Consider the following 25,040-nt stretch of genomic DNA (forward strand, 5'->3'; position numbering starts at 1 on the left):
GTGGCGCCTCTGAGATTAGCGCTCCCCCACCATCCATTTACAACTGTACCCCCAAAGCGGGTCACAATTTAGCGCTCAAACCTTGACTGCCCAACGATCATGCATTAACTGGACATGAAGTTTTGGAGCACGAGGAATGAGTGACTGAAGTGCAAACTGTCCTTTGATTACAATAATGGATGAATTTTGCACCTTCTTTTTAGTGAGATCAAATTAAAGTGTCATCATAAGCCTGCCAAAGTGAATTGGATTTTCAAAGGACCACGTATCAATTAAAACATGATTACAGAACTGTGGAATCTTGCATAACATTCACCTCATGCTATTTTGGTGTCAAAAGTTTGAGAACCACTTGATTAGAACATTGTTTTTATTGATAAACATTCATTCAAATAAACAACTCGAACAATTGAGAGGAAGGGCTTCAATAGATATCACAAGTTGCAGGATCATTCCAATTTGACTCGAGCCGTGCATCCGTAACAACTCCGACCTGTTGAACAAGTAGAATTAACTCCAAAAGTATTTGGCTATGGAAATTGGATGATTTTGTACGCCACCAAAAGTGATTTGAAATGCAGAGGGAACAAATTGTGACAATTGTTTGACAAGCAAATATCATCTCGAAAACCGATCGGATCAGACGATGCAGAGCAGGACAGAAGCGGGTCACCTGGATGCAGAGCTCTCTGTCGGTATTTAAGTGTCCTTGTAGATGAGGCCAACCTGTATTTGCTGTGCAGAAAACAGGGATGCTCAGGGTTTACTGGGAGTGCGTGAAGTGAACACTCCTGAGGCCTCCAACATGGTCTTTCTTCGTGCTGTCTCTTTGGCTACATTATGGTTTAGTCTTCTTAGACGTTCCTAAAGGCAGAACATTATTTTTAATGCTTCATTGAAAACATCTTCTTTTTTTTACTGGTTGTCATTACTATCTCGACTTTCTTAACTTGAAGGCCACTCCAAATAACTATTTGCACGCAAGCAATTAAAAAGTCAATTTGACTAAAGGCGTCCGCTTGCGAGAGACACAGCACTAACCTGAGCGTTTTGCAGAATATTGTTTACAAGTACTACTCTTCGTCTTGCATTGAGAAGTTTCTTCACATATGGGTCCAGATCAAGAGCCACCTTTTGATGTTCATTTATCCTGCATAATTCTGGAAATAAAGCACATCAGGCAACACATGTCCAAAGTGAAATTTTCATGTTACACTATGAACAGATGGGGTCAAATAAGGTAGATACTTTATTGATGTAAAATGCTGTCAAAATAAAGCTAATTTACCTGTGGCAAGATTGTCTATGTGTTCCCTTAGTTCGACTTGGCTCTCTCTGTTGATGAAAACATTCCCATGAAAAAAAAAAATACAGATGAATGGCACAGGTCCGTTGAAGATTCCGGTCACGAGACTCAAGTTAGCAGCAATGTGATGCAGATGACGATGAAATAACGTCAATTAAAACGATTGATTATCATGCACATTTACCTGACGGAGTGTACATGCAGGTCCAATTGTTGGATGGCTGGTTTTAAAAGGTCGAGCATTCCCTCGGCTATAACATCTTTACCAGCAGAAGTGTCAACAACTACCACGGAAGCCATTTTCATTGTGGAGCAAAGAGGAACACACCGGAAACGACGTCCTCGTGACGTAGCCACAAAGCCACTCCATTTTCTTGCAGGGATATCTTCGGCTTCACAGACATCACCATTTTAAGAAGTCGCTTCGTCAGAGTCGCTTCTCCACGTTTCCTTGTCGTTGTAGAAAGTGAATTAGAAGACAACTAACACTCGTTTCTTATTTTTCGGCACCGTTTGGTGGTGAAGACTTTTTTTTCTTGGACCTAAAGGGACAAATAACACCCTCTCGGCCTGGTGGTGTTGGAGCAAGCAAGCAAGCTAGCAAGCAAGCTCTTGAAGCTAACTTTAGCTAGCTGCCTCTTGTCGACCAATGCAACGTTCTTTGTAAGTCAACCAAATTGAATGTAAAACAAGCTGCGTTTATTTCAAGCGACCTTATACGTTACTTGGCTCAGTGATATTTTGAACTCATTCAAAGGACGTATGTAGGTAAGCCCCCCTTGTGTTTTGGGGGCTGGATTGAATGACTAAAACAGGTGTTGATGGTTGAATGAGGCTTGCTAATAGTTGCACATGTCAGTCACTCATCTGTCTCGCCCCACCACTTCAACATGTTTCTTCTGTTTTCATTGTTTTCTCAGGAGTTTTCAACAGAATTCAGTCAAAATGAGTGCTACATCTTCTCAAAAAGTTGTCCTGAAGAGCACCACCAAAGTGTCCCTGAACGAGCGGTGAGGCGCCATGCACCTTATCGGAAGTTTAACACCAGAATCAAAGGCCATCCTTGGTGTTTGAAGGTTCTTGTGCTCGCTGAAGAAGGCCACCCACTGTCTGGGACCTGGCCCACAATGGATGCCATTTTGAATGATCCTTGTGTGTGCACTGCTCACTCAGCTTGGTTGGACCTGTGAATATATTTTGGCAAGCATGAGCTGAAATCAGAAGGTTGCCAGGCACGACGTGTGCTTGCCCAGGCCAAATGCTACGTGTGAGCAGTGCACAAAGGGAGATCGAGTTGGTCCTAATTGCTAGATGGACCAGACGGCTGTCCTGAAACTTCCACGGCACTCGTACTCCCCGTTGTATACACGAGGTACACTCAACGGAGAGGAGTCGAGATGTGGCAAAGATCCCAAAAGTTTCTCTCAATCTCTTTCAAACCAGCTGAAGTTAAGCACCTTTCTTCTTTTCTCTTCTCCTAAACAAGTTCAGGTACTCGGTCCTAGCCTGGACGTGACGCAGCAGCAGGAGCAGCCTTGGCCGCTGGCTGCAGGTCATCCTTGTCACGGTCCTTGCTGTAAGAGGCCGAGTAACCAAACGTAGCCCGTGGCCTCTGCTACCGCAGGACGATCTAGTGAGCCGGTCGGCTCGAGGCCAGTAAGTGGCATCTATGTGGCTTTCTCTGTCTCTTATTCTTTTCTTAAAATCAAAGCTTTCTCTCGCTCTCTCACGCTCTCTCTGTATCTTGTGCTTCTTATGCTTGGTTTGGAAAACAAAGAATTGATATTTTCAAGAGAGAAACAAACGAGCGATGGCAAAGGGAATCTAAATAACATAAGAGCCACGAGAGTAAGTGTGGCCGCATCCATGACTTGAGAAATGACTTGATGTGGAAAGCCTGCTTCCTCCACTTCTGTGTCCCCTTGTCCTCGTCTTTTACTTCCTTTTTTCCCTCCCACCTTCTAAAGCTTCACTAACATGCTGAAGAACAAGCAGCCCACAGCGGTTAGCATTCGAGCCACCATGCAACAGCAGCATATGGCCAGTGCGCGCAATCGTCGGCTGGCCCAGCAGATGGAGAATCGGCCCTCGGTGCAAGCTGCTTTGAGTCACAAGCAGGTAACGTTACGATTCTACCGGCTGCAGGAAAAAGAAGCGCAAGAGTGAGCAAACACTCATCGAAGCGGCGGCGGCGTCTGTTGGAGCCTCAATCTGATAGCTGCAAACCCCGAGTTGGGACCAGCTGGTCGCCCGCTACTTGTTTGAACCACATTTGACGTCATTTGTCAGAGCCTGAAGCAACGACTGGGGAAGAGCAACATCCAAGCCAGGTTGGGCCGGCCCGTCGGCATGGGAATGCGCGGAGGTGCCGTCGGCGTCAGAGGAGCAATACGTGGGATGAGCAGAGGACTTCGCGGAAGAGGCAGAGGAGGAATGATGAGAGGCGCTCTTTCCCTGAGAGGTGCGAGTCGGACGCCCCTTTCAGATGGCTAGGTCAATCTCACTTTGTGGCGTTGTGAAATTTAGGAAAGCGAATGGCTCCTGGTTTCCCCATGCGAGGTCGGGGCTCCGCCGGTCGCGTGGCCATGCGTCGAGGGGGCCGCCAGCGTGCGGGGATTCCTGGCCGAGGGGGAGCTATGGGGAGAGGAGCGCCCCGTGGAGGGATAGCCAGAGGTAAGTGCGTGCGCGCGTCCAGCCGCTTGGCTCAAATGTTTTCTTGCCGCTCACCTTGGTTGCTTTGTTTTGCGGACAGGTCGCGGTGGTCTTCGTGGGCGCGGCGGCGGCGGTTACGCCGGCAGACGCGGCCGTGGCAGAGGTGTCGGCCGACCGTCGGTGACCCGCGAGCAACTGGACAACCAGCTGGATGCTTACATGTCAAAGACCAAAGGTCACCTGGATGCTGAACTGGATGCCTACATGGCCCAGGCTGACCCAGATAGTATGGAGTGACTGACACTGGACTCGAGTTACCGCAAGAACTGTACAGCTCTTTTAACACATACTGTGTAGTGTCGATCGATGACTTGTTCTCAGAAAATGGCTTTGATGAGCGCGCCGCCGTAAACGGTCCGGGACTCTTTGGACTAACACTGAATGTGCTTTTGTCCTCGTTATTTCTACAGCTGTCGCTAGGAAACCCATTTTAATTATCCTCACCAATATGAAAGGACTTTTATAAATCTTGAAGAACCCACTTGTTGTTTTACCATTTCCTTCTCATACCACGTGTGTGAAGCCATTTTGTAATTGTTTGGGTCACCTTTTGATTGACTTTGTTTCTGGCATTGCAAATGTAAGTTTCTTTACACCCACAATTTAGTCTTCCAAGGCGTTTTTTTTGGCGCTGCTGCATAAATGATGTCAAAGGAAAGCGGAAAGCGAGCACTTTTTAAGCCAAGGTTCCGTCCGGGAGGGTCCGTCCCCATTTCTGCAGCAAGTAGGCGTTCGCTCGTATTTTCAGCTGCATTTCCAAACGCTGGAAGCTCAGCATCGTGAAAATAAAAAGCATACCTTTATTACACCTTGAAAGTATTCTGCAAGTGGAGTCGGTCGATGGCTTTGTGTATAAGTGAATTGCTTGCTGCCAAATGATGTAAAAACAATTACTGCTGCAGAATGTCAATTGAAACAATATACTGCAAAGTGGAAAGAATGGCTGATGGGGTACTGTAGTGGTAGGTACGCTCACTCGCCTGTCAACTCGTGCACCATGACGGTCATTCAAAAAAGGTACACGCCGGTGAGGACAAGCGGTACAGAAAGTGGATGGAAATGATGCGGAAAAAAGAAAAAAGACGAGCGCGTATTTAACGTAAAGTACTGGCAATTGTCGCAAAGCTTAGTATAAAGCCATTTGCAGCGCCGTCATCCGTCCCTTCCATTCTGCGCTGCGCACAAGTGCTGGTCGACGGTGAGCGAATTCTCTAAAGGTGAGGTATAAACTCACTCATTCCGTTCATTTCTTTTATAAAGGCAGAAAATATCGTACAGTACTTTGTATCATTTCTGTGCGATGGATGCGTTTTGTTTGGAATGGCGCACGTTAGCTACCAGCTAGGTCGATTCCAACGTGGCGGCGGCGTTTACCCTCAATTTGTAGACAGATGTAGTTTTTGAGTAGATTTTACATATGTGACGTTAAAGCTTTGTTTCTGTGATTATTTTCCGATTGCCGAACTAGTCTTGTGTGTGCACGCGGTTCTTGCTGATCCAGCTCCACCGCCGCACGCTCCAATTTGTGGATGGTCCTGTTCAGTGGCTTTTTTCCCATGAGCGTTGTGGCCATATCATATCAGGTTTTGCTTTCACCTCTGCACTCGTGATTGCAGCCTGGTGTCAATGAGGCCTGTTACATTCCTCTTTGGCCCACATTTGTGTCTATCGTTTGCATGAAAACTGGATCGATGGTATGTTGACTGTGAGATTCTCTTGCAGGATGGGGCGATGATGATGCTTTTCCAACGGGCTGTGGAGCCCCGAAATGAGGTGAGTGCTGGTTACGGCTTTAAAATCAACTTCCCTTTCAAACTGGCCCGTCGGTCGCTCGGTCGCTTTGTTTGGCACAGCAAGCGCTTCGGTCCTAGTTAGTGGACTATCGGCTATTGCAGTGCAAAGACCAAACAATTCTTTTGCAACCCACTGCAGTCCAACTCTCTGCTGTAGTGTTACTTATGAGAAATGACACTTGCTATACATAGTCCTCTTTTGTTGTCTTTGTATTTTAATTGAATTCCTTTTCCATTGTGTTAGGGTACTGAGGGGGACACCGAGCCAGCTGGGTAAGTTAGTTAGTTATCCTAGTCGATCTGCTTGTATTTTGTCCACGAGAGACCGTTTATGATGATTGGCTAAATATGTTCAACTGCTCTGAATTATGAGTGACAATTGCCTTTCTGAAAGACATGGTGACCTTTCTTTTATGATTTTGATTTAGTGTGGCATCAGCTTGACGTTGAACCTTATCTTCTCTCTTGCAGGAGTCCGCTCTGAAGCTCGGACCTCCGCCGCAACGCACAACATCATGTAATGATGGAAAATAGAACTGATATTTGCATTCAGAATTCAAATCTCACTTGCGCCTATTGAAGGCGTGTGTATATATGAACAGCACTGTGCGGTATCTGCAGCCTGTTGTACCATCAGCGGGTTTGTTCAAAAGTCAGTGCAAGAGCAAAGTCAGAACATGGCATCGTTGGGCTCCTCGCTGCGTGTGCGTGGAGTCTTGGTAGAACTGCTGACACATCATTTTAGAATGGAATACTTTGGTCGTTTAGCATCCTGTGTCATCATTTGAGGATGTAAAAATGAAAATAATTTACCACAAGTATAGTTGGTTTCAATTGATTTTTCATGTCAATCCTTCAGGTTGCACTGAGGCCAAGCTGACATGCAAGCACGGACGGACGGATGGAATGAATTTGCATCAGTGTCACGGTTTGTCTTTTGTGCACTTCTTATTCGAGCTTGGCATTAAAGACCGAATATACTTTTGATTAAAAGAAAAGTAATGAGTGCTTAAACTGTGTACAATATCTAAGACATTAAACAATTGATGAACCCCAGTATCAGCACATTGGTGTCTACATCCTGCTGCTTCATCAGCAGGCATGTTAAATGAAGTGCTACAGCAAGTCATCAGTCATCGTGGGGCTCCTCACTTAGGTGTTCAGAGTCCTGATGTTCTGTATGAAACAAGTGCAACCTCCAAATAGATGATAAAAAAATAAATAAATAAAAAACCACATGTACAATGATGGTTTTCTGTCTCCCAGGTGACTGATATGCTTGTGCCAGAAGCACTACAAATGTAAGTGATGTTGTCCTCTCACTGTTTGGTCATATACCAAGGCTTTCAGGTAGTTTTGTACCTGACTTGCTGTGGACTTGACCAGAAATCAAAAGCCATCCCCGTGGGCTTCTACAGCAATTTGCTGAGTTGACTTGTTGGGAACATCCATCCTCTTTAAACTTGTATCTGTTTTGTGTAGTTCTGATGTACCTCCTTTTTATTTTGTAGCAGCCATGATGGAAGTGAAGACAGAGTTGGCACTATTACATTGCTTTGTAAGATACAAATAAAACATCTTTGACATTTTTCTGGTGTGTGACCTGGCTTTCTTGATAGGAAGAAAAAAAAAAACATTTCTTGTGATCAGTCCTTCCATTCGAAGCAATGGCCACAATTGCAGGTGTGGCCTAGCCACAGCCAGCTACATCATTTTATGTGGCTCGTGAAGACAAATTGTGAATCAAATTTGGGTGTCATTACTAGAATTGCAAATTGTCTTCACTTTTAATATCTTTTTTTTTTTTAAATATTTGACCAGATTTTACTGGTCTGATTTATTTGTCAGGTTTTTTTTGTAGCTTTTACTGTATATAATATGAGGTGCTGATACATTTATTTGGGTTGACAGTCATAAGTAGCGGCTCGTGAAAAAAATGAGTTGGACACCTGCCCTAAATGATGACAGGATCCCAATTGGTCTTGCGGCCAAATGTTTTGCGTTGTAATCCCAGCCTGAAATGAATACCTGCAGAGTTCATAAGTAGAGACAGACTCATCTCTGTCCCAAAGGCACTTGAGCTAGGGTGACCAGATTTGGGTTTCTGAAAAAGAGGACATCCAATCAGGAGGTGAGGGTGGCTGTGGCACTTCTCACTTTCAGTGAAGCTTTGACCATAATTTTTCCCTTATGAAGTGGCCTGTTATCAGGTCCACCTGAAAATGGCGGCCTACCTAATGGAGGGTCTCAGTGACGTCACAGATCAAACAGCCAATCAGAAAGTGGGGGTGAGGGCGGGTGTGGCACTTGGCCATGATCTTTCCCTAATGAAGTGGCCTGTGATTAGGTACACCTGAAAATGGCGCTGTACCTAATGGAGTGTCTGTGTGACGTCACAGTTCAACCAGCCAATCATAAAGTGGGGGTGAGGGCGGATGTGGCACTTTTCACTTTCACTTAAACTTTTTCTCTAATGAAGTGATTAGGTACACCTGTGTCAGTATGACGTCACAGGTCAACCAGCCAATCAGAAAGTGGGCGTGAGGGCGGGTGTGGCACTTTTCACTTTCACTTAAACTTTTTCCCTAATGAAGTGATTAGGTACACCTGTGTTCATGTGACGTCACAGATCAACCAGCCAATCAGAAAGTGGGGGTGAGGGCGGGTGTGGCACTTTTCACTTTCACTTAAACTTTTTCCCTAATGAAGTGATTAGGTACACCTGTGTCCATGTGACATCACTGATCAACCAGCCAATCAGAAAGTGGGGGTGAGGGCGGGTGTGGCACTTTTCCCTTTCACTTAAGCTTTGACCGTGATTTTTCCCTAATCAAGTGGCCTGTGATTAGGTGCACCAGAAAATGGCGGTGTACCTAATGGAGCGTCCGTGTGACGTCACAGCTCAACCAGCCAATCAGAAAGTGGGGGTGAGGGCGGGTGTGGCACTTTTCGCTTTCATTTAAGCTTTGACCATGATTTTTCCCTAATGAAGTGGCCTGTTATTAGGAACACCTGAAAATGGCGGTGTACCTAATAGAGTGTCTGAGTGACGTCACAGAGCGAGCAAGCACTCAGCCTTATCAGTCAGTCAGTCAGTTACACAGACGTCAGCAGTACAGAGCAGGGACGACTGATCAATTCAATACGCAGCAAATGTGATGTTTTTAGCAGTTTCAGTCCAGCAACAAAAAGAAAGATCACATTGGCAAAATTCCATTTGAAAGAGCATCGATGCACGAGTCTTGATTGACTGTGTGATGTTATTACCAGTGGGATGGATAAAAGTCGACTTAAATATGGAGTCACCCGCTCTATTTGGAACATATTTCAACCTGTTGTACTCAGTCAGTGCACATGGACAAATAGTTTTCACAATTTATTATCAAAATATACAAAAAAAAAAAAACGTATCAAATTTTTTTTTTTTTTTTTTACAAATGAGTCTTTTATGTCCCTAAGACAGGAAGTTGTAAATCCAAACAGCAAGAATCTTTGAAGTGAAATGCTGTCTAGGACAACAGAAAATCAGGTCGAAACAACACATTCTCTCTCTCTCCCAACATTGACTATGGCTTGTCCATTAAAAACCTGTATGGCACAGCCAGGTTAAGAAAAGTGCATGTGGCTGCCTACGCTAAGCTAATGGAAGGTTCCACACACCCGCTAAATATTCCACATTGGATTCAAATAAAAAGCGATTCAGGCAGTAGTACAGCATAATCAAAGTGCAACCTTCAAGAACAACCCTCTTCAAGCAAACACAGCTGAATATGTTCAAAGAGAAATAACGATGAGGTTCTACCAGCATCCAGGAAGAACCATCAATTCATTCCAAGAGCCAAACAAACAGCTACATGGTCTATTGCCGACCCTGGAATGACTAAGCACGGTGGGCAAATAGAATAAACCCTGGCTGGCCACAATCAGACAGCAGGTTGTTGAGGCTACCTACCACCAGAACCAAGCAAACGACAGCTTTTTCACAATGGGTGGGTGGAGCTCAGCGCGCGTCCTGGCCCGCCGCCTGCCCGCCCGCCCATCAGCTCTCAAACTCGAGCGACATCTCGAGTGCAACGTCCCGCCCGCGCGGTTGGCAAGCACATGTGCACGTGACGTGTCTTGTCCTCCTCCGCAGCTCAGGAGCTTCTTTCTCTTTTGCCACCAGCCTCAGTTCAACAGTCTCTGAGAGCTGGACCACAGTTGTAGCAAACAAACGCACGCTGAAGCACTTCAGCACACCGGCAGCATGTGAGCGTTGATGTTGAACTCCTCCTCAGTCTGAAAAGGAGCGGACGGAGTGTTCCGTTAGAAGAAAAATGGCAAGCAAATACATCTCTTCTCATCGGTCGCAGTGAACACACCTCAGCGTAGACCGGAGGCGCCGCCGGGAAACAGAACGCCGGCGGGTTCATGAAGATGGGGCTGTCTTCGCCGTCAAAGTCATCCAGGAGCGGCGTAAGCGGCTGATCCATGTGGACGTCGCGAGTGACGTCACGGTAGCTGGGGGGCTCGGGCATGGCCAGCGACACCCAGCTGACCGAACCGTCCTGGCTGCTGCTCACGCTGCTGCTGCGGCTGCCCAGACCGGGCGTCCCGATCACCAGGGGCAGTTCCAGAATCAGCTTTTCGCTCCCGGGAATGTGGATATAAATCTGGTCGGAGACAACCTTTGTAAGTCCAGGGAGCTGTGTTGAAAAGGTTCAACAACAACAACCCCATCTTACCATTAATGCATACTCCATGCGGATTAAGTTGCAGTCCAGCTTTGACGGTTTGATCTTGGGTACCCGGATAGTTTTGCCCTGCCAGGCGTCGCACATCCCAGAGATGATGTGGTTGCCTCGCACCGACGACAGCTTCTGCCGGAAGACTTTGGTGCGGCCGTTGGCCTGGTAGGTGTGCTTGGCGATGATGGCCGCCTTGGGAACCACGATGCGCGAGCACGTGTTCTCGAACTTGGCGTTGATGCAGATGTCCTCGCCCTCGCAGAAGCCGCGGCGGTCAATTTTGGCGTTGAGCGACACCTGGCCATCTGGGATGAACATGCAGGTGACTTTCTTCTCTTTCATACCCCCCGTAGGACACTGCGGAGACACGTTAGGGGTTAAAAATCACTAAACCATTGCCATTTGATTCAATGAACCTACCAGCAGGTCTGGCGTGTTGACATCCAGAGGTTCTTCCACCTCAAAGGGTTTCTTGCACTCAAGGACGGGCTGCTGCGGTCTCTCCAGCTTGGCCTTTACACAGTAGTGGACATAGCCAAACTTGCCTTTGTAAGACGACACCAGCTTCCTGGAACAACAGAAAGTAGATGAATGTTAGTTACAACACCTCTTCAGTGTGATCATGTGCATTGCAGGAAATGGTCCTAATTGGGCTGAAATGGAAGTGCTGTTCCGGAGGTGCAATCCAATGCTCTTCCGCTCGATGGCAGAATTAAGTGTGGTTGATATGCATGTATGTAGATATAAATATGTATATAAATATATATGTGTGTGTGCGAAGCTTGGAGCTCACTGGTAAGATCTCTTAAAAGTTAATAGCCACGTTAGCAAGTCATAAAAAGCTGACACTAACCCCTGTTGAGGGAGCTCAAATTCAAACTTGTACTCGTATTTGTTGTTTGGCCTCAAGAGAACTGAACCGTCAGCGTCTGGAAAGAAAAAGTAGATGAGATAAGCATCATAAAAACCTGCGCCAGAAAAAAAGCAACATCAAAAAAAGTCGAGATGGAGCGTTGACGTTTTCTTAGCTGCGTTGTTGTTGTTGTTGTTGCTGCTGCTGCTGCTGCTGCTTTCTAAGTACGCGATGGATGGCGAAATGAAGTCCCGGGAGTGTTTGTACCTGTCGGTTGATCGTGAAGGCGCAAAACGGCTTCATATCGGAGATATTCAGCCTCCTCTCGACAGCGCTGCGTGCCTTTGGGATATTCCACTTTGGCAGATCCCAAACCGAGAATCCTGACGGCCGACACGCGTGTCACTTCGTTGACTTCCAATTCCACACGGCCCGACAGTCTGTCCCCGCCGCAGTAGAAACTCTTCGTGTCGCTGAAAACGATTTGGAAGGACTTCACTCGCTTCAACATGGCGACCATGTTTGCGTTGAAGGAAGGATGAGAGAACGATTGAAAAAGTGAGCACGCTCGCTGGGGCTCGGTCTTTTTAAATGCGTGTCAACAACGGAGGCAGGCACGTTTGTTCCAACTTGCCCGGGCTGTCCATGCGGGGCGAGCGTGAACACGCGTGCACAGCGCCGCCATTGGTGCAAAAGGCCTGTTTTCGCCCGGCTCAGCCAATCAGCGGCCGGCGTCGACGCGTGAACACCGCGTGGCCAGCGCAGATAACAAGCGTGCTCGGCTCATGTGCACCGGAAGTGGACGAAGGCTGACTGACAGATACCGAAAGTACATTTCGAAGTAAACAGAGAAGGAGGGACGAGGAGAGGAGAGGCAAGTCAGCCAGCCAGCCTTAGTTTGATTGATGACGCACCACTGGCAACTTTGCCAAGTGTATTAAAAGTCAACGGAGGGAGTTGACTTCCAGGAAAAGCATTTCTGACAAATAACCTGGGAGAGACAGCTCAGTACACAATGTTCACTTTGCCATTGTCAACATGTGGCAACTTCCAATTGATTTAGGTCATCACTCACATCCCAAGAATGATGTGCACCATCCACAAACATTTGCATTCCTTACTCAAAAACAAAACAACCCAAGCTCAAGGTCTGCTGCTGCTGCTTGCACGCACCTTGTGGCTCTTTTTTGACCACAACTACTAAATCAGACGATGAAGTCAGCAGCGTGTCGGAAAACCCCGGGTTCCGGCGCTATCCCGGGAAAATGAGCCTTTCTGGGAATGATGAAGTAGGTCACAGGTCCAACAATCATTTGCTCTCTGCAAAGTGAATAGCAGCAAAGTCAAATGAGACGAGGCAACCTAAACCTTCTTGACAATAGCGCGAGTTCACTTGCATTGATCCGCGTGGGAAAGAGAAAGCGGGCGGCCACAGCCGATCGACTGGACTATGCAAACACAACCTTATCTAGTCACCCACCACACGGTCAGCCAAGAAAGAACAAAAATAAGAACGATTGCCGCCTCTCTTCATCAGTCACAATTTTAGGGTTAGATTGATTCATGTTTTTCTTGCGTATTATCACGGCTCTCGAGGTCTGTGGCGTTCTTCAATACATGGCGGCAAAAAAAAAAAAGTTCCTTTGATGAAATGAGCTCAGTTCGATCTCAACGCAGAGCAGAGCAGAGCAGAGCAGAGCAGTATGGCTTTCCTTTTGACGACAGCCATGGAGGGGAAAGTGCCCTGAGCAAAGTACAAAGGGAGTGCCCAGCAATTGTTTCACCGTAATTATTTTGCCATTGTTAATTGTATCAAGAGGCAACTCGACTCGACTTCATTTATAGAGTACGTACAATCAAACCAACCAGAGCTGCGCAAAGGCTAAAGTATTAAAAAGTATCAAGTTAAGGGGACAACAATTGTAGCCCCCCCAGAAGTGCCACTCCTTGGAGACTCTCCATGTCCAAGAGACAGACGTTCAGCCCTCTGTGTCCATATGAATGTCACATTCAATATTATTGCACTTGGACCATTTCTGGGAAATCTTTCCCGCCGATTCCTCCCTCCGCTCCCTGTGAACGAGAATCAACATGCACTCGTTGCGTTTGGATGATGTTGATGTTTATGGGTCTAAAATAACCCCCCTCTCATAACCTTTCCCCTACTGCCCTCCCTTTTTGAAATGCTGCCTTCAGTATCTCTTTCAAGCGCTGCAGAGTCGCAATTTACCGACTGACTCACTGGGTCTGTTCACTTGAAAACGACATACATATTTGATGTTCAAATCAACTATTTAGTAACGTGCTTGCTTTGTGATCGGGTGAGGCCTCGCCATCACGCGTTTCTTCGGAGGCTGAAGCCGGTGTTGACGAGGAGTTGCGTCGATGGACGCCCTGCTTCCGCCGCCGCTCCCGAAGATTTGCTTTCCTGCGCCTAACGACTTCCTGTCTCAGTTGCGCCGACTGTGATTCATCTACAAGCCCGGTCACGAGTCACAATGCTGTGAACGCAGACAAGTCCAATCAAATGGAAAAATCCACGTGACTCATGACTCCAAAATATATATTATACAGTATATTTTCCATGGTTGGGACATACTGTAGTCTCATAGTCACTGAATTCAATTTGTGCGTGCGTACGTGCGGCATAAGCACATGCGTGCCTGCAAGAATGCATGGCGTCAACAGACAGAGTTGAAAATGTCTCGCTGCTGCACAGAGTACGAAAACAAGTTTCACCTTGCAGAAGGAACAACCTCCACATGACCTCAACATTTGCCCCGCCCCTAAAGCACACTGCTGTATTGTTGTTTCCAGGCTTTTTGGCAGAAGGCTTCAATCCAAAACAAAACTCCATCATACTCTGAGGACATGACCGAACCAACCTTGACCATACAATACAACTTTATTCATAAAGTAGCACCGTTTACAAAAGCTGCAGCTATCTGTCACTAAAAAAGGTCTGGAAATGATTCCAAATCATTGTTTTTGTGAGCTCACTTGTGTGAATATGAGACAGACAAACAGACACATGAAGAAGGCATCACATGCACTTATGCAAGATAACAAACGGCTGTAACAGTGTGGCCATTGCGAAAGGCCTAGGCCCTATGTCTTAGAATAGCACGAGAGAGACACTTCCAAATAGCTGGTGGACAGCGACAAAACCACACCATGTCAAGTCAAAGGCCATTATATCACAACATTGAGGCCTCATACTGTATGTTGGAAACATTGGATAGTCAAATTTCAGTCCGAATGGACTGACCCCACTCACGTGACTGGCAGGCAAGGCCTTTCTCAAATGAACAACAAATACCATAAACAAGAGAAAACAGTCATTCCAAAAAAGAGGCGGATTCATTTCATATCCAATTCCTCAAGCACCTGGCTGCCACAAATGGACGGACACGGTTTGAGAAGATAAGTGCAACCAAAACATGGCAAGGCACAACGAGTTCATTTCACTTGTTTTCTTAAATGCAGCCATCGACTGTACGAAGGAGGAGGCCGAGGGAGAAATTCCACATAGATGAGGACGACGATATTCTTGGAAAGTTGGAACATGTTGGCCTTGAGGATAAACAAATATTACGTTCAAACCAAAAAAAGAACGTCAAGGAAGATTGCATTGAAGTTGAAAGTACAGTACGTTTTGCCAACACGACTTCCATCCCGGGCGGGCTATTCTCTGCTCTATTAATAGCGAGCGCTCTCCATTTGGAAATGCAGCCAATGAGCAACTTGATCAGTCCAAGCTCGCATAAAGAAAGACATGACAGCGCAGTGTCCGTCCGTCCGTCCGCCTGTCTCCAACATGTTGCCTTCCACTCTACAGACAGTACAGACAGTATGGTTATGGATTGCAACTTTTCCCCCTCATACCAATGCCACGTGAGACTTGTAACGTCACAACTATTTTTTTTGGATAGCATCATATCAATTCATTGTTGTATTCATGAAGAAGACAGATTTTTTCCCTACCTAACCTCTTCTTTGTTTCATAACATTCTCTCCAGTCTTTGCTGACTGAACATTTGTAGTATTGCTAAAACAACAAGTGTGTGTGCCAATAGGACTTTTAAGTCACACTTGGAAGCAAATTGTTTCAACCTTTATTAAACATAGCTTGCAAGATAAATATTACAAAGTTATTTCCTCCAAAATTAGCTTATTTTTTCAATCAATGCATAATTGTCAATCAACTGGCAGTATTCAAACAGCATTATTTTCATTGACTTTTTTTGAAGAACGTTAAATATCAAGTATGTGCAAAAGGTCAGGATTGATGTAAGCAAACAAACAAGAAGACGTCAATTAGCCTCTGCTTCATTTCATTGTGTTTCACCTCCCCAATGATTTGCAGCAATACCAACACCATGCCAACGCTTGGCCAAGTGGATTCAAAAGGATTTTGCAACCAAATATTTGGAAGTAGCTTTTCGCAGAGCTTTCGTGCAAACGTTTTGGGTTCAATAAATAAGAACGCAAAAAGTTGTCGACGCACTTTTAACACAATGCGGCTTGTCTTTAAGAAACTATTTTTCCAGCGCAGTATTTGAAGCCAGCAGGTTCATTTTAGGGTGCTTTGGCACATTCACTACAAATCTTGACAATCTTTTGTCCTTTTAAGGAAATTTATTTGCGCTTTTTTAAAGGGAGAAAAACAGGGAAATGAAAATACTTAAGAGCATTTTTCTTTTTTTAAAAAACAACAACGCAGTGCTCTAAAGCACTTAGAATTGGTGTGGAACTTTTTAGACAGCAAACTGCTTGATAGAAGGCAAAAAATAGTACCAATTTCAATGTTATTGCATCAGTTCGGCAGTTTTGGAAAAGCAACATTTGTGTAAAAAAAAATCAAAATAAAAACAAATCAAATTCATAGTCATTTTTTGCCTGAATATACGGACGGACATGCAGCGGTGCTGAAATTGCAATCACCATTTGTGTCTTGAAATGACCCGTTAGCTCTGCAGTACGGTTGTTACCAAGCAATTTAGAATGGAAAAAAACAAAAAAAAATCTTATTTCAAGTATTGCCGTTCAAAGCAAAAAAAAAAAAAAAAGGGGTTTGTGTACTTCTCTGCAAACTGGATTAAAAAACTAAACCGAATCGAATGCATCCAAGGAATCAATTTTAAGAAGCAGAGGGAAAAAAAAAGGGGAGGAAAAAAGAATCCCAAACATTTTGCACATTTGTTACACAATAATACACAGTGATCACAAAACGAAATGACAAGCTTCACAATATTCATGGCTTTTTGTTTGCTTTTCTACACAATATACAACCATTTAATTTTTTTTTCTCAGTACAAGGGAGGAAAATGCTTATGTACAATAAGTCATTATTACTTCAAACCTAGCAAATATCGTGTCATTTATCTCATAGTCAATACATTTGTTTATTTCTTTTTTAAAACTGCAATAGAAAGTAAAGGTAACTCAGAAGAGGAATTCAGTCGCCAGAAATAAAAAGACTTTGGGAGGAAAAAAAAAAAAGACATTCAAAATAATCTGCAGTCAAAATACAAAGATGCGGATGCAAACAGAGAAAGAGAGAGAGAGAGAGAGAGAGCGAGCGAGAGACAGGAACCTATTAACTTTAGCTTGGCAGCAAAAAGGAAATGCATGACCATTTCAAAACCAAATGGGGGGTGCTATTAAAAATTCACCCCAACATAAAACAAACCAAAAAAAAAAAAAACAACCTGAAAATATATCTGGGAAAGTGTAATTGATTTATTTTCTTTGACTACGTTAAAATGGAATTCGTCCTAGTGTAAACTTTAGTTTACATCTTTTCTTTTAGGTAGTTTTTCCTCTCACTCGAATGCTGTGAGCCAGTCACGGCCTGGATTGTTCAAGCATCATCTTCATCATTATCACCCCCCCCCCCCCCCCCCCCCCGCGTTACCATTAGACTGGTGACAAGCTACCGGCGGCCATGATGCATGTAGAATGATTAACACGTGGAGAAGACGTCATGATGGATTAAGCAAAGAATCAACAATTACGTACATACGTTTATGGATGATTAATCAATGGCTGAAAAATGGAGTGCAACCAGCAGAGGCACTGTTGATTGTTGTCTTAATCAATCAATTTGTGGTATGACCATGAACGTTAGAAGTGGCTTTCATTTAAACACAAAGAGGAGAGGTCATTTCTTTTCTATTTTCTGCCATTTGAAAGGAAACATGAAACGATGAGCGAGGCAACTCGAGAGGCCAATGCGCTAAAATTCACTTTTTGTTGGCTCAACACAAATATATGAAGTTTGCCCAGCATGAACTTTGAATATGTTTGTGTTCACCCAACAAAACTGGCTTGACATTAAAAATAAGGAAGAAAAGGCTCGTTAGCTTAGCTTCAACTAGAATACATGGATGTGAGCTGCGCTTGCTCATGTCAAAGGTGGCTGGCTGGCTGGCTGGCTGGCTGGCTGGCTGGCTGGCTGGCCGGCTGGATGGATGGCCGGCCTGCTGGCTGGATGGATGGCCGGCTGGCTAGCTGGCCGGCCTGCTGGCTGGCTGCAAGAGTGAAATTCTTCAGATTAAGCAAGAAGAATTCAAGTCTTTTAACAATGGTATGCTTTTACTACTTAGCTTAGCTTAAACGACGAGCAGATTTATTTGTTCAAATGACAAGTGAGATGCTGCGTTCACTCATCAAACTAAGTGCTACGGTTGTTATTCTTTGAATTTCTCAATTTGGCTACCCACACATGGATGACTTCAAGCAAAAAAAAAAAAAAAAAAAAAAAGGATGCAAAGGCTATCGATAGAAGTCGCTCGCTCAAAAATGCAATACTTCAACTCGTGCGTCTTTGTCATGACACTGACAAGAAAGACTGAAGGGCGCATTGGCTTTCATTGGCTTCAAATCGACTCTGGTACAATCACGTCAAAAGTGCCGTTTGTTTCATGACGGTGCCGTTTTTCAAATGTCAATGCAAAGACCTGGAAATGAAGAGGACAACCAAAAGCACAGGCCAGCAACCAGGCAAATGGTAACACAACGTCAACTAATCATATCAACTTCCCATTGCGAGCGCAGCAGCATTGTCCCAGTGACAAAGCCCATGTTCAAAAGGCTCCTCTTTCTGCTTCTATGTCAATTCATTCTTGGGCTCTCAAGTGAAACAGACATGATCTTTCAGTCATCAACGGGATGGGCTGATACGGAAGCCATTTGTTCACCTCCAGGAAAAATACTGCGCTTGCTTTGTCTCAACACTGATTTTGCATGCTGGCTGTGTGTGTGTGTGTGTGTGTGTGTGTGTGTGTGTGTGTATGTGCACCCTGCAAGCACGCTGCCTTGGGAAAAGACAAGCTGCGCCAACTGCTTCAGCATTCCAGAAAATGATTTCCTTCCTGCTTGCTTGCATCACACCATCCCATCCCATCCCATCCCAAGGCAACGACGCTCGGTGCTTGAATATTTTCACAGAAGCTTTGCTGGTGTCACCGTCCCATCCATTTGGAAAGCTTAGGCAACGAAAGCGCCAAGAATCTCGGAATATGAACGACGATTCAAAATATGTTGATGAAGCAGGAAGACGTTGCGATACACAGGATCTCCTGATTTGGGATCCAGATGTTACTGTTTAAAAATGTGCAAGCATCGGAATGGGGTGGCAGAGAATGAGTTTGCAAGGTCGCTGGGTGTGGCACAGGCTCGCTCGCTCGGCCGCATCTCAAGTGGATGGATGCTTTTCAACACATCAAAAAGGAACAGCCGCTCGGCGCTACTGCGCAGCCCAAAAGATTCTCGCTTTTGGCCGTTGTCATTCGGAAATTTGGGTGAAGTAGTCATGCTTCCTGGTAGGCTGCGTCTAATACACGGCAAGAGGGAGATGCAACTTGATTCGCGTTCCAACGTTCCAAGAGCAACCGGGCCCGACAACATTAGAGGTAAACCGTCAAAGCTGTGACTCTTTGATAGGCCCTAAGCCAGCTTCCAGACCTTAAGAGACTCTTAATTGTAACATTCTAAAAAAAATAAAAAATAAAAAAACACCTTTTTTTTTTTTTCCAATTGGAAATATGCAAAGTGCTCCTCTGGAGTGAGGCAACTTGTGCGCACAACATGCACACAATGATTGATCCATGTCTCTCCCATAAAAGATATAATCCACATCCTTTGTTTTCTCCCTCTGACGCTAGGTATCTATACATAATCCTTACAGATCTTTTTTTTTCTTTTTGTTTTTAGCTTTGTTGATTATTATCGTCTCCCGAAGGCAAATACCTTTCAGGTCCGCCAACGTTTCAACAGGAGACGCCGCAATAAAAGAAAAAGGGAAGATTGTGGTGGGCGGGTGGGGAGGCTTTTCTGGGTGGCGGGTTCAGAATCACAAAATATAATCCCAAACTGAAAGAACCAGAATTCAACATTTGTAAGTACAGAATCTGGTTTGGATGCACAAAATGTGCTTCCACCTTCAAGAGTGGAGTCCTTTTTCACATTGAAAGAACATGTGACGCCAAAAACCAGCTGAGCTGAGCTGAGCTGAGCTAAACTGAGCTGAGCTGAGCCTAGCTGAGCTGAGCCTAGCTGAGCTGCTGGCTACAAAGCGTCCAGTCTGTGCATAACCGAAGGTGGGCTTGGCTTGGCTTGGGGGGTCATCGCATCCGCTTTGTTAAGCCTCGTTCCTCAATGTTTTCTGATAGAGTTGCCTCTGGAGTGTGCATTGTTCTGATGGAGCCGCATGGCTCAGTCCAACTACTGTCCCGCCCGTGCCGTCTACATCCGTTTGACAGAAGAGCAGATTTGGGCCACCCGCAAAGCGCCGACGAGCAAAAGGTTCGATCGCTTGATCCGAGATACCGAGCGCCACCCTTCTGTCTGAAGGATGGAAGGGGCTTGAATACTTGGGATGATGGATGCTGCTGTGTCACAACGTGGATGCTCTGCCCTCAGTGCGGCGTGCCTGCCGCTAACGCCGTCGTAGCCTTCCTCTTCGACATTTCGGTGTCCTCCACGTTGAAACTTTTCCGAGCGAGCTCCAACGTTGCATAAGAACCACCCTCTGTTGATCTTCTGTTACTAGCAACACTCCAATCCAAGCTTGAAAAAAAAAAAAAAAAAAAAAAAAAAGAGGCCCTACAACGATTTGAGCGTCACTTCCTTATGGGAAGGAATGACAGCAGAGAAACATAAAATGACAAGTAGTTGCATTTCAAATAGTGCCATAAGAATTGAGATGTGTTGACTTTTGAATGGGTCAGTTGAAGGTAGGCACATGGACAGGCACTGCATGCGATGGAGGGGAGGGGGCGGGGCCTCGGGGCCAGGTATTGGCTGATCTGATGGTGGAGTGCTTCCATGTGGGGTAGGTAGGGCGTCCTCATTTCTGTCCGGTGATGGACTGCGATATGGATCTGGGTGGGATCATGTCCAACAGGTACTCTCTCTGCCGGTCCGCTAAGGTGGAGCTCTTGTGGGCGCCGACCGCCGCCGGGTTCAGATAGGCGATATTTAACCCTGCGAAAGAGGAGGGGGGGGGGGGGGGGGGAGAAATTCATGTTGAAAATCCACACAATCCAAAATGAATGAAATAATAAGAAAAGCAAACCTGGGATGTTATAGATCTGGCGCCGGCTATCATGCTGCAGTCTGCTGCTGCCGCCGCTACTGCCGCCGCTTCCGCCGCCGCAGTGCTTTGCAGCGCTCATCCCCATCAGGCTGCTGGCCACTGACAGCTGAGAGGCCTGGGCAAAGTTAGACAGGACACCCCGCGCAGAATTGGACAGACTTCTCTGCATAGAAGCTTGGGGTTGAGGAGCCTGAGGAGAAACACAAGTGCTCCGTTGCAGTCAAGTCGAGTTGAAATGGGGCCAAAGCACGGGAAGGCTTCATCCACTCTGACAGCCGCTTCATCGACGGTAGGTAGCGTAACGCAGCGCTCGCCTTGCTCAGGTGAGTTTCAACCGGATGAAACCGCCTGCTTGTGTTACAACAGAGCGCAAAACTTGCTCAGGCGAGTAGAAACCGGACAAATCCAGTGGCAGCAATGACGCAGATGCCTTAGATGGTTTGACCAGCAAAGCTTGTTCTGCACGTTAAAAGGCACAGTCAATATTGGTTGTTTGTCCAACTAAAAGTGGCAAACAAAGGTTTGGAACTTGGGCTAGTTCTATATAGAGTAGCTCACGTGGCCCCCATGCCACAAATTGAGTGCTTGGAAGAGACCCGAGTTGCGTTAGTCAAGAAAGAAAAGTTAGTTTCCAGGCAGGCCGCCGCCGCCAGGTACCTGGCGCAGAGCGTGATGTCGGATCAGGGAGTCAGTCTTGGAGGCGTTGGGTCCGCTGGGGGCCGAGCTGGGCGAGAGGGCCGCTTGCTGCAGCCTCTGTTCAATCTCCTGAAATGGAAGAATCACACGTTTGGTGGATTTGCAGCAGGTCCAAACAAAGCGCTTTGACGCTGACCTGCTCCTGCTGCAGGGCCTTGACAAAGGCATTCTTCAGCCTGTTGGTGTGCTCGGCCTTGAGAGCCTTTTTCTGATTGGACATCATGCACTGCTCGCAAAGGATTCGCCCGCTCTTCTCCTGCTTCCAGTGGGGGGTGAAATCAGTTCGGCACTGGGCGCAGAAGAAAGGCTCCATGCGGGAAAGCGTTCCTCGCAGCTTACCTGTCCGGCCGGGAAAGTGCAAACACCGACTTGCATAAATCATTCGAACCGCTAAAGCTGGTGAAATGAGTGTAATGTCGCCATGTGCTGGCCATGAACAGAAGTAGAAATGGATTTGGCATTCAAAGGGGATTGATGGGTAAGTTTTCAAGGAGGAGGAGGAGGAGGCCTGTGTGTGTGTGTGTGTCATCTTTGCCGCATACCCTGACTGTCGAGAACACTTTGCACCACCTCCTCCAGGCCCACCATGTAGATGAACTCGCTGTTTGCGGCCGACGGCAAGAAGTGGAGGAGTGGGGCGGGGGGTTTGGGAGGGGGGATCTCCAGCAGCGTTTTCTCCAGCTGCTTTCTCAGGGCCAGCTTGGCGGCAGCCTGGCTGCTGGCTTGGTCGGCCATGGAATTCACCCCTCCGCTGGCAGAGCCGGACAGATTGGACGGGCTGACGGCCGAGGCTCCGCCCAGGCTGCCCGCCACCCCGCTGGCCCCTGCCGCCGCCGCCGCTTGCATGTGGGCGAGGTTCATGTACATGGCGCTGGAGCCAGACCGCTGCGATGCCGCTACCTGCTGGCTGGCCTGCAGATGGGGTGGGGGGGTGGATGGGCGGGGAAGACAAATGCAAACATTGGCCTCAATTATAACAGTGCTCGTCAGTATCAAAGTACAAACATTTCAGTCCCAAGGTTTTTCATTTGTACTGACTGGGTACTTTTTTTTTTTTTTGTGGAAGTCTGTGCTTCTACTTAACTCCATGGTTGAATAGATCCAATTCGATCCAATCCAAGTAAACAACTTATTCTGGGCAAAATTTGCACTGACTCTGCCATTGATGACCAAGTTCCCGTTGCATACGTTCGTTCACTCGGCGACCCCAAAGTTCACTTCCCGCCTCCGTATTACCGAGGATCTTCAATTGTCTTGATAGCGGGCAGTGAGGAGCCACTATGGAGGCGCTAGAGTCAACTCACTGCCTCTTCTCTTTTGACTGCTCACCAGTCAAGTATCATGTGGATTCTTCATTTTGCTGAATATTGAGCAGAATGAAAAAAAAAAAAATCCGGTCAGCCTTACCTGCTGGTAGCTAACAGTGTTGCCCATGCTGGAGCGACCCATCCCAGGTTTGGAGAGGCGCTGTCCTTGCAACGTGGCGGGATTGGGGGCGATCACTCGCTGGGACATGAGCATCGGTGGCAGGTTGGCGTTGGCTCCCGACCTGATGACTGTGTGACCCTGCCCAAAGAGAACATTCAAAGTTTCTCCTCTATACTTTGACACGGTGCGTGCGTGCGTGCGCGCGCGGTCGTAGTAGTGGGAATAATAGTTGTAGGGTGATGCAATACCAAAAGAAGCCAGCAGAGGGCAGAAAGGTCTTGATGAATCGACTAACAAGCAAGTAGTGCATCATAGTAGATACAAAATGAGCTGACAAGACACCACACACACCTACACATCACGCACACACCTACACATCACGCACACACCCACGCACCCACACACACACACACACACACACACACACACACACACACACACAGACACACACACAGACACACACACAGACACACACACACACACACACACACACACACACACACACACACACACACACACACACACACACACACACAGACACACTGAATATTTAATACAATCTCAACATGTAATGGAGGAGCAGGGCTACATATTACAAGAACAAAGGCTTGCAGCAGGAGATGGGCTCATTAGCGCTCCCACACGCACCAAACGCACTCAGAGAAATTCATTACCATCACATGGTCTAAAGCACAAATGATTATATAAGGCAATGGTACAGTACGGCCATTGAGACAAACACAAAGGTGAGGTCCACATTTGTTTCTCCTCACTATGAGCAGCACCATCATGTATGTGTGGTGTTGCGTTCAATATCGTAAACCATCAAATTGACTGAATTTGTCAATGAGGAAGAATTCAAACAACTGAATGGACGTATGGAGCGCACGCTCACACACTCTCACACACACACTCTCACACACACACTCTCTCACACACACACTCTCACACACACACTCTCACACACACACTCTCTCTCTCTCAGACACTCTCTCTCACACTCTCACACTCTCTCACTCTCTCACACTCACTCACTCACTCACTCACTCACTCACTCACTCACTCACTCACTCACTCACTCACTCACTCACTCACTCACTCACTCACTCACTCACTCACTCACTCACTCACTCACTCACTCACTCACTCACTCACTCACTCAAAGGTTTGCAACGCAGGTGTCGCGTCAAGAACTAACCTGCGCAGTCCGGAGGTTCTGAGGCTCGGGGTTGTGCATGCCCGGCCGTACCGGGAGCTTCCCGAGTCCAGAGGAGCCGTGGATGGAAGGAGAGTGGCCGGAAGAGGCGGCGTTCTGGACCACCGAGACCTGCGCATACGCCTCTGTAAATACCTCGTCTGGATGGCAGCAAAAGAAATGCTAGCACTCTGACCTTCTGCACCACGTTTTCCTTCTGCATTTGACTCTGCCGGAGCTTCTTGAGCAGCACCAGGCGAGCCTCCTCCAAACGCAGCTCCTCTCTCAGAGCTTTGATCATCTGCTGTCTCTCTTCTCCGGTCTTACCCTGCAACATTCACGTGCGAGCAAACATTTGAAGATTTATGGCCGCAATGTCTGTCCTATTGAATCCTTCAGTACAACGGAGGCGGGACAGCCAGCCCCAGCAATGACTTCCCCAGTTTTACCTTAAACATGTCCAGGTTGGCGTGGTTCAGCCGCTCTTCGGGCCGGGGCGTCGCTCTGGGACTGGACGCCTCGTTGTCGGACAGAATGATGACGTCCGGAGATGGAGTTCGTCTGTCGTGCTCGGCGTCGCTGAGTGACAAAAAAGAAGCACGACGCCAGTGAGGAAAAGGTGCGTGGTCGGTCGGCTTTCCTCTTTGTCCCGCCGAGTTTGACGGCCGCTATGACGTCACGGCGTAGATGTAAGCGACGGACGGCCCTTCAACGGAAGTTGAACTTCCT

The 25,040-nt window shown here is 46.7% G+C and overlaps 4 protein-coding genes and 2 non-coding genes across 9 annotated transcripts in view; 3 read left to right on the forward strand and 3 right to left on the reverse strand.

Moving 5' to 3' along the window:
• Positions 1–352: 352 nt before the first annotated feature.
• On the reverse strand, positions 353–1,697 carry snapin (SNAP associated protein). Of its 3 annotated transcripts, none has more exons than XM_085900620.1 (5): positions 1,491–1,697; positions 1,289–1,335; positions 1,042–1,160; positions 727–864; positions 353–493 (listed from the first exon to the last, which is right to left on the reverse strand). In XM_085900620.1, the coding sequence occupies exons 1-4, from the start codon at positions 1,610–1,612 to the stop codon at positions 757–759; spliced, it is 396 nt and encodes a 131-aa protein (XP_085756746.1). In that variant the 5' UTR covers positions 1,613–1,697; the 3' UTR covers positions 353–493; positions 727–756. The 3 variants fall into 3 exon arrangements, 2 of the variants coding, with proteins under 2 accessions (XP_085756746.1, XP_085756745.1); XR_015062885.1 differs by having other exon boundaries at positions 357–493; positions 674–864; XM_085900619.1 differs by having other exon boundaries at positions 374–864.
• Positions 1,522–7,400, forward strand: chtopa (chromatin target of PRMT1a). 2 transcript variants are annotated; one of them, XM_085900616.1, is made up of 12 exons: positions 1,522–1,969; positions 2,227–2,316; positions 3,274–3,424; positions 3,596–3,767; positions 3,833–3,979; positions 4,059–5,235; positions 5,741–5,791; positions 6,056–6,084; positions 6,283–6,328; positions 6,671–6,739; positions 7,078–7,112; positions 7,323–7,400. In XM_085900616.1, exons 1-6 carry the CDS (start codon positions 1,956–1,958, stop codon positions 4,253–4,255), a joined length of 771 nt encoding a protein of 256 aa, XP_085756742.1. In that variant the 5' UTR covers positions 1,522–1,955; the 3' UTR covers positions 4,256–5,235; positions 5,741–5,791; positions 6,056–6,084; positions 6,283–6,328; positions 6,671–6,739; positions 7,078–7,112; positions 7,323–7,400. The 2 variants fall into 2 exon arrangements, with proteins under 2 accessions (XP_085756742.1, XP_085756743.1); XM_085900617.1 differs by having other exon boundaries at positions 4,059–5,216.
• On the forward strand, positions 6,138–6,208 carry LOC147040640 (small nucleolar RNA Z40). The gene has a single exon (XR_015063043.1). It is a non-coding gene; the product is annotated as a small nucleolar RNA Z40 (small nucleolar RNA).
• Positions 6,412–6,550, forward strand: LOC147040641 (small nucleolar RNA SNORA8). Its single transcript, XR_015063044.1, has one exon. It is a non-coding gene; the product is annotated as a small nucleolar RNA SNORA8 (small nucleolar RNA).
• Positions 7,401–9,174: 1,774 nt separating the features above from the next.
• On the reverse strand, positions 9,175–12,046 carry txnipa (thioredoxin interacting protein a). Its single transcript, XM_085900615.1, has 6 exons — positions 11,659–12,046; positions 11,392–11,467; positions 10,959–11,106; positions 10,536–10,895; positions 10,173–10,463; positions 9,175–10,089 (listed from the first exon to the last, which is right to left on the reverse strand). The coding sequence occupies exons 1-6, from the start codon at positions 11,909–11,911 to the stop codon at positions 10,042–10,044; spliced, it is 1,176 nt and encodes a 391-aa protein (XP_085756741.1). The 5' UTR covers positions 11,912–12,046; the 3' UTR covers positions 9,175–10,041.
• Positions 12,047–19,701: 7,655 nt separating this feature from the next.
• Positions 19,702–25,040, reverse strand: part of gatad2b (GATA zinc finger domain containing 2B) — a 6,902-nt gene continuing 1,563 nt past the window's right edge. The window contains 10 exon segments of the mRNA XM_085900916.1: positions 19,702–20,880; positions 20,972–21,182; positions 21,650–21,757; positions 21,825–22,027; positions 22,231–22,600; positions 23,096–23,254; positions 24,315–24,443; positions 24,508–24,639; positions 24,761–24,890; positions 25,036–25,040. The exon segment at positions 25,036–25,040 is cut by the window's right edge and continues 81 nt beyond it. Of these exon segments, the coding sequence (XP_085757042.1) occupies positions 20,744–20,880; positions 20,972–21,182; positions 21,650–21,757; positions 21,825–22,027; positions 22,231–22,600; positions 23,096–23,254; positions 24,315–24,443; positions 24,508–24,639; positions 24,761–24,890; positions 25,036–25,040 (1,584 nt within the window). The 3' untranslated portion in view covers positions 19,702–20,743.

Source organism: Syngnathus leptorhynchus, chromosome 20, assembly GCF_054491065.1.
Source record: "Syngnathus leptorhynchus isolate UIUO chromosome 20, UIUO_Slep, whole genome shotgun sequence".
NCBI classification, from domain to species: Eukaryota; Metazoa; Chordata; class Actinopteri; order Syngnathiformes; family Syngnathidae; genus Syngnathus; species Syngnathus leptorhynchus.

What these genes read in the sequence shown, in the direction of transcription:
- snapin (XM_085900620.1), bottom strand. Translation starts at nt 1,612, where the DNA reads ATGAAAATGGCTTCCGTGGTAGTTGTTGACACTTCTGCTGGTAAAGAT. An exon ending in CTGCATGTACACTCCGTCAG is followed by an intron (nt 1,336 to 1,490) that starts GTAAATGTGCAT and finishes TTTCATCAACAG; the next exon opens with AGAGAGCCAAGTCGAACTAA. An exon ending in ATATTCTGCAAAACGCTCAG is followed by an intron (nt 865 to 1,041) that starts GTTAGTGCTGTG and finishes TTCTGCCTTTAG; the next exon opens with GAACGTCTAAGAAGACTAAA.
- chtopa (XM_085900616.1), top strand. An exon ending in CTGCTTTGAGTCACAAGCAG is followed by an intron (nt 3,425 to 3,595) that starts GTAACGTTACGA and finishes GTCATTTGTCAG; the next exon opens with AGCCTGAAGCAACGACTGGG. An exon ending in CCGTGGAGGGATAGCCAGAG is followed by an intron (nt 3,980 to 4,058) that starts GTAAGTGCGTGC and finishes TTTTGCGGACAG; the next exon opens with GTCGCGGTGGTCTTCGTGGG.
- txnipa (XM_085900615.1), bottom strand. Translation starts at nt 11,911, where the DNA reads ATGGTCGCCATGTTGAAGCGAGTGAAGTCCTTCCAAATCGTTTTCAGC. An exon ending in TCAACACGCCAGACCTGCTG is followed by an intron (nt 10,896 to 10,958) that starts GTAGGTTCATTG and finishes GTGTCTCCGCAG; the next exon opens with TGTCCTACGGGGGGTATGAA. An exon ending in GCATGGAGTATGCATTAATG is followed by an intron (nt 10,464 to 10,535) that starts GTAAGATGGGGT and finishes GTCTCCGACCAG; the next exon opens with ATTTATATCCACATTCCCGG.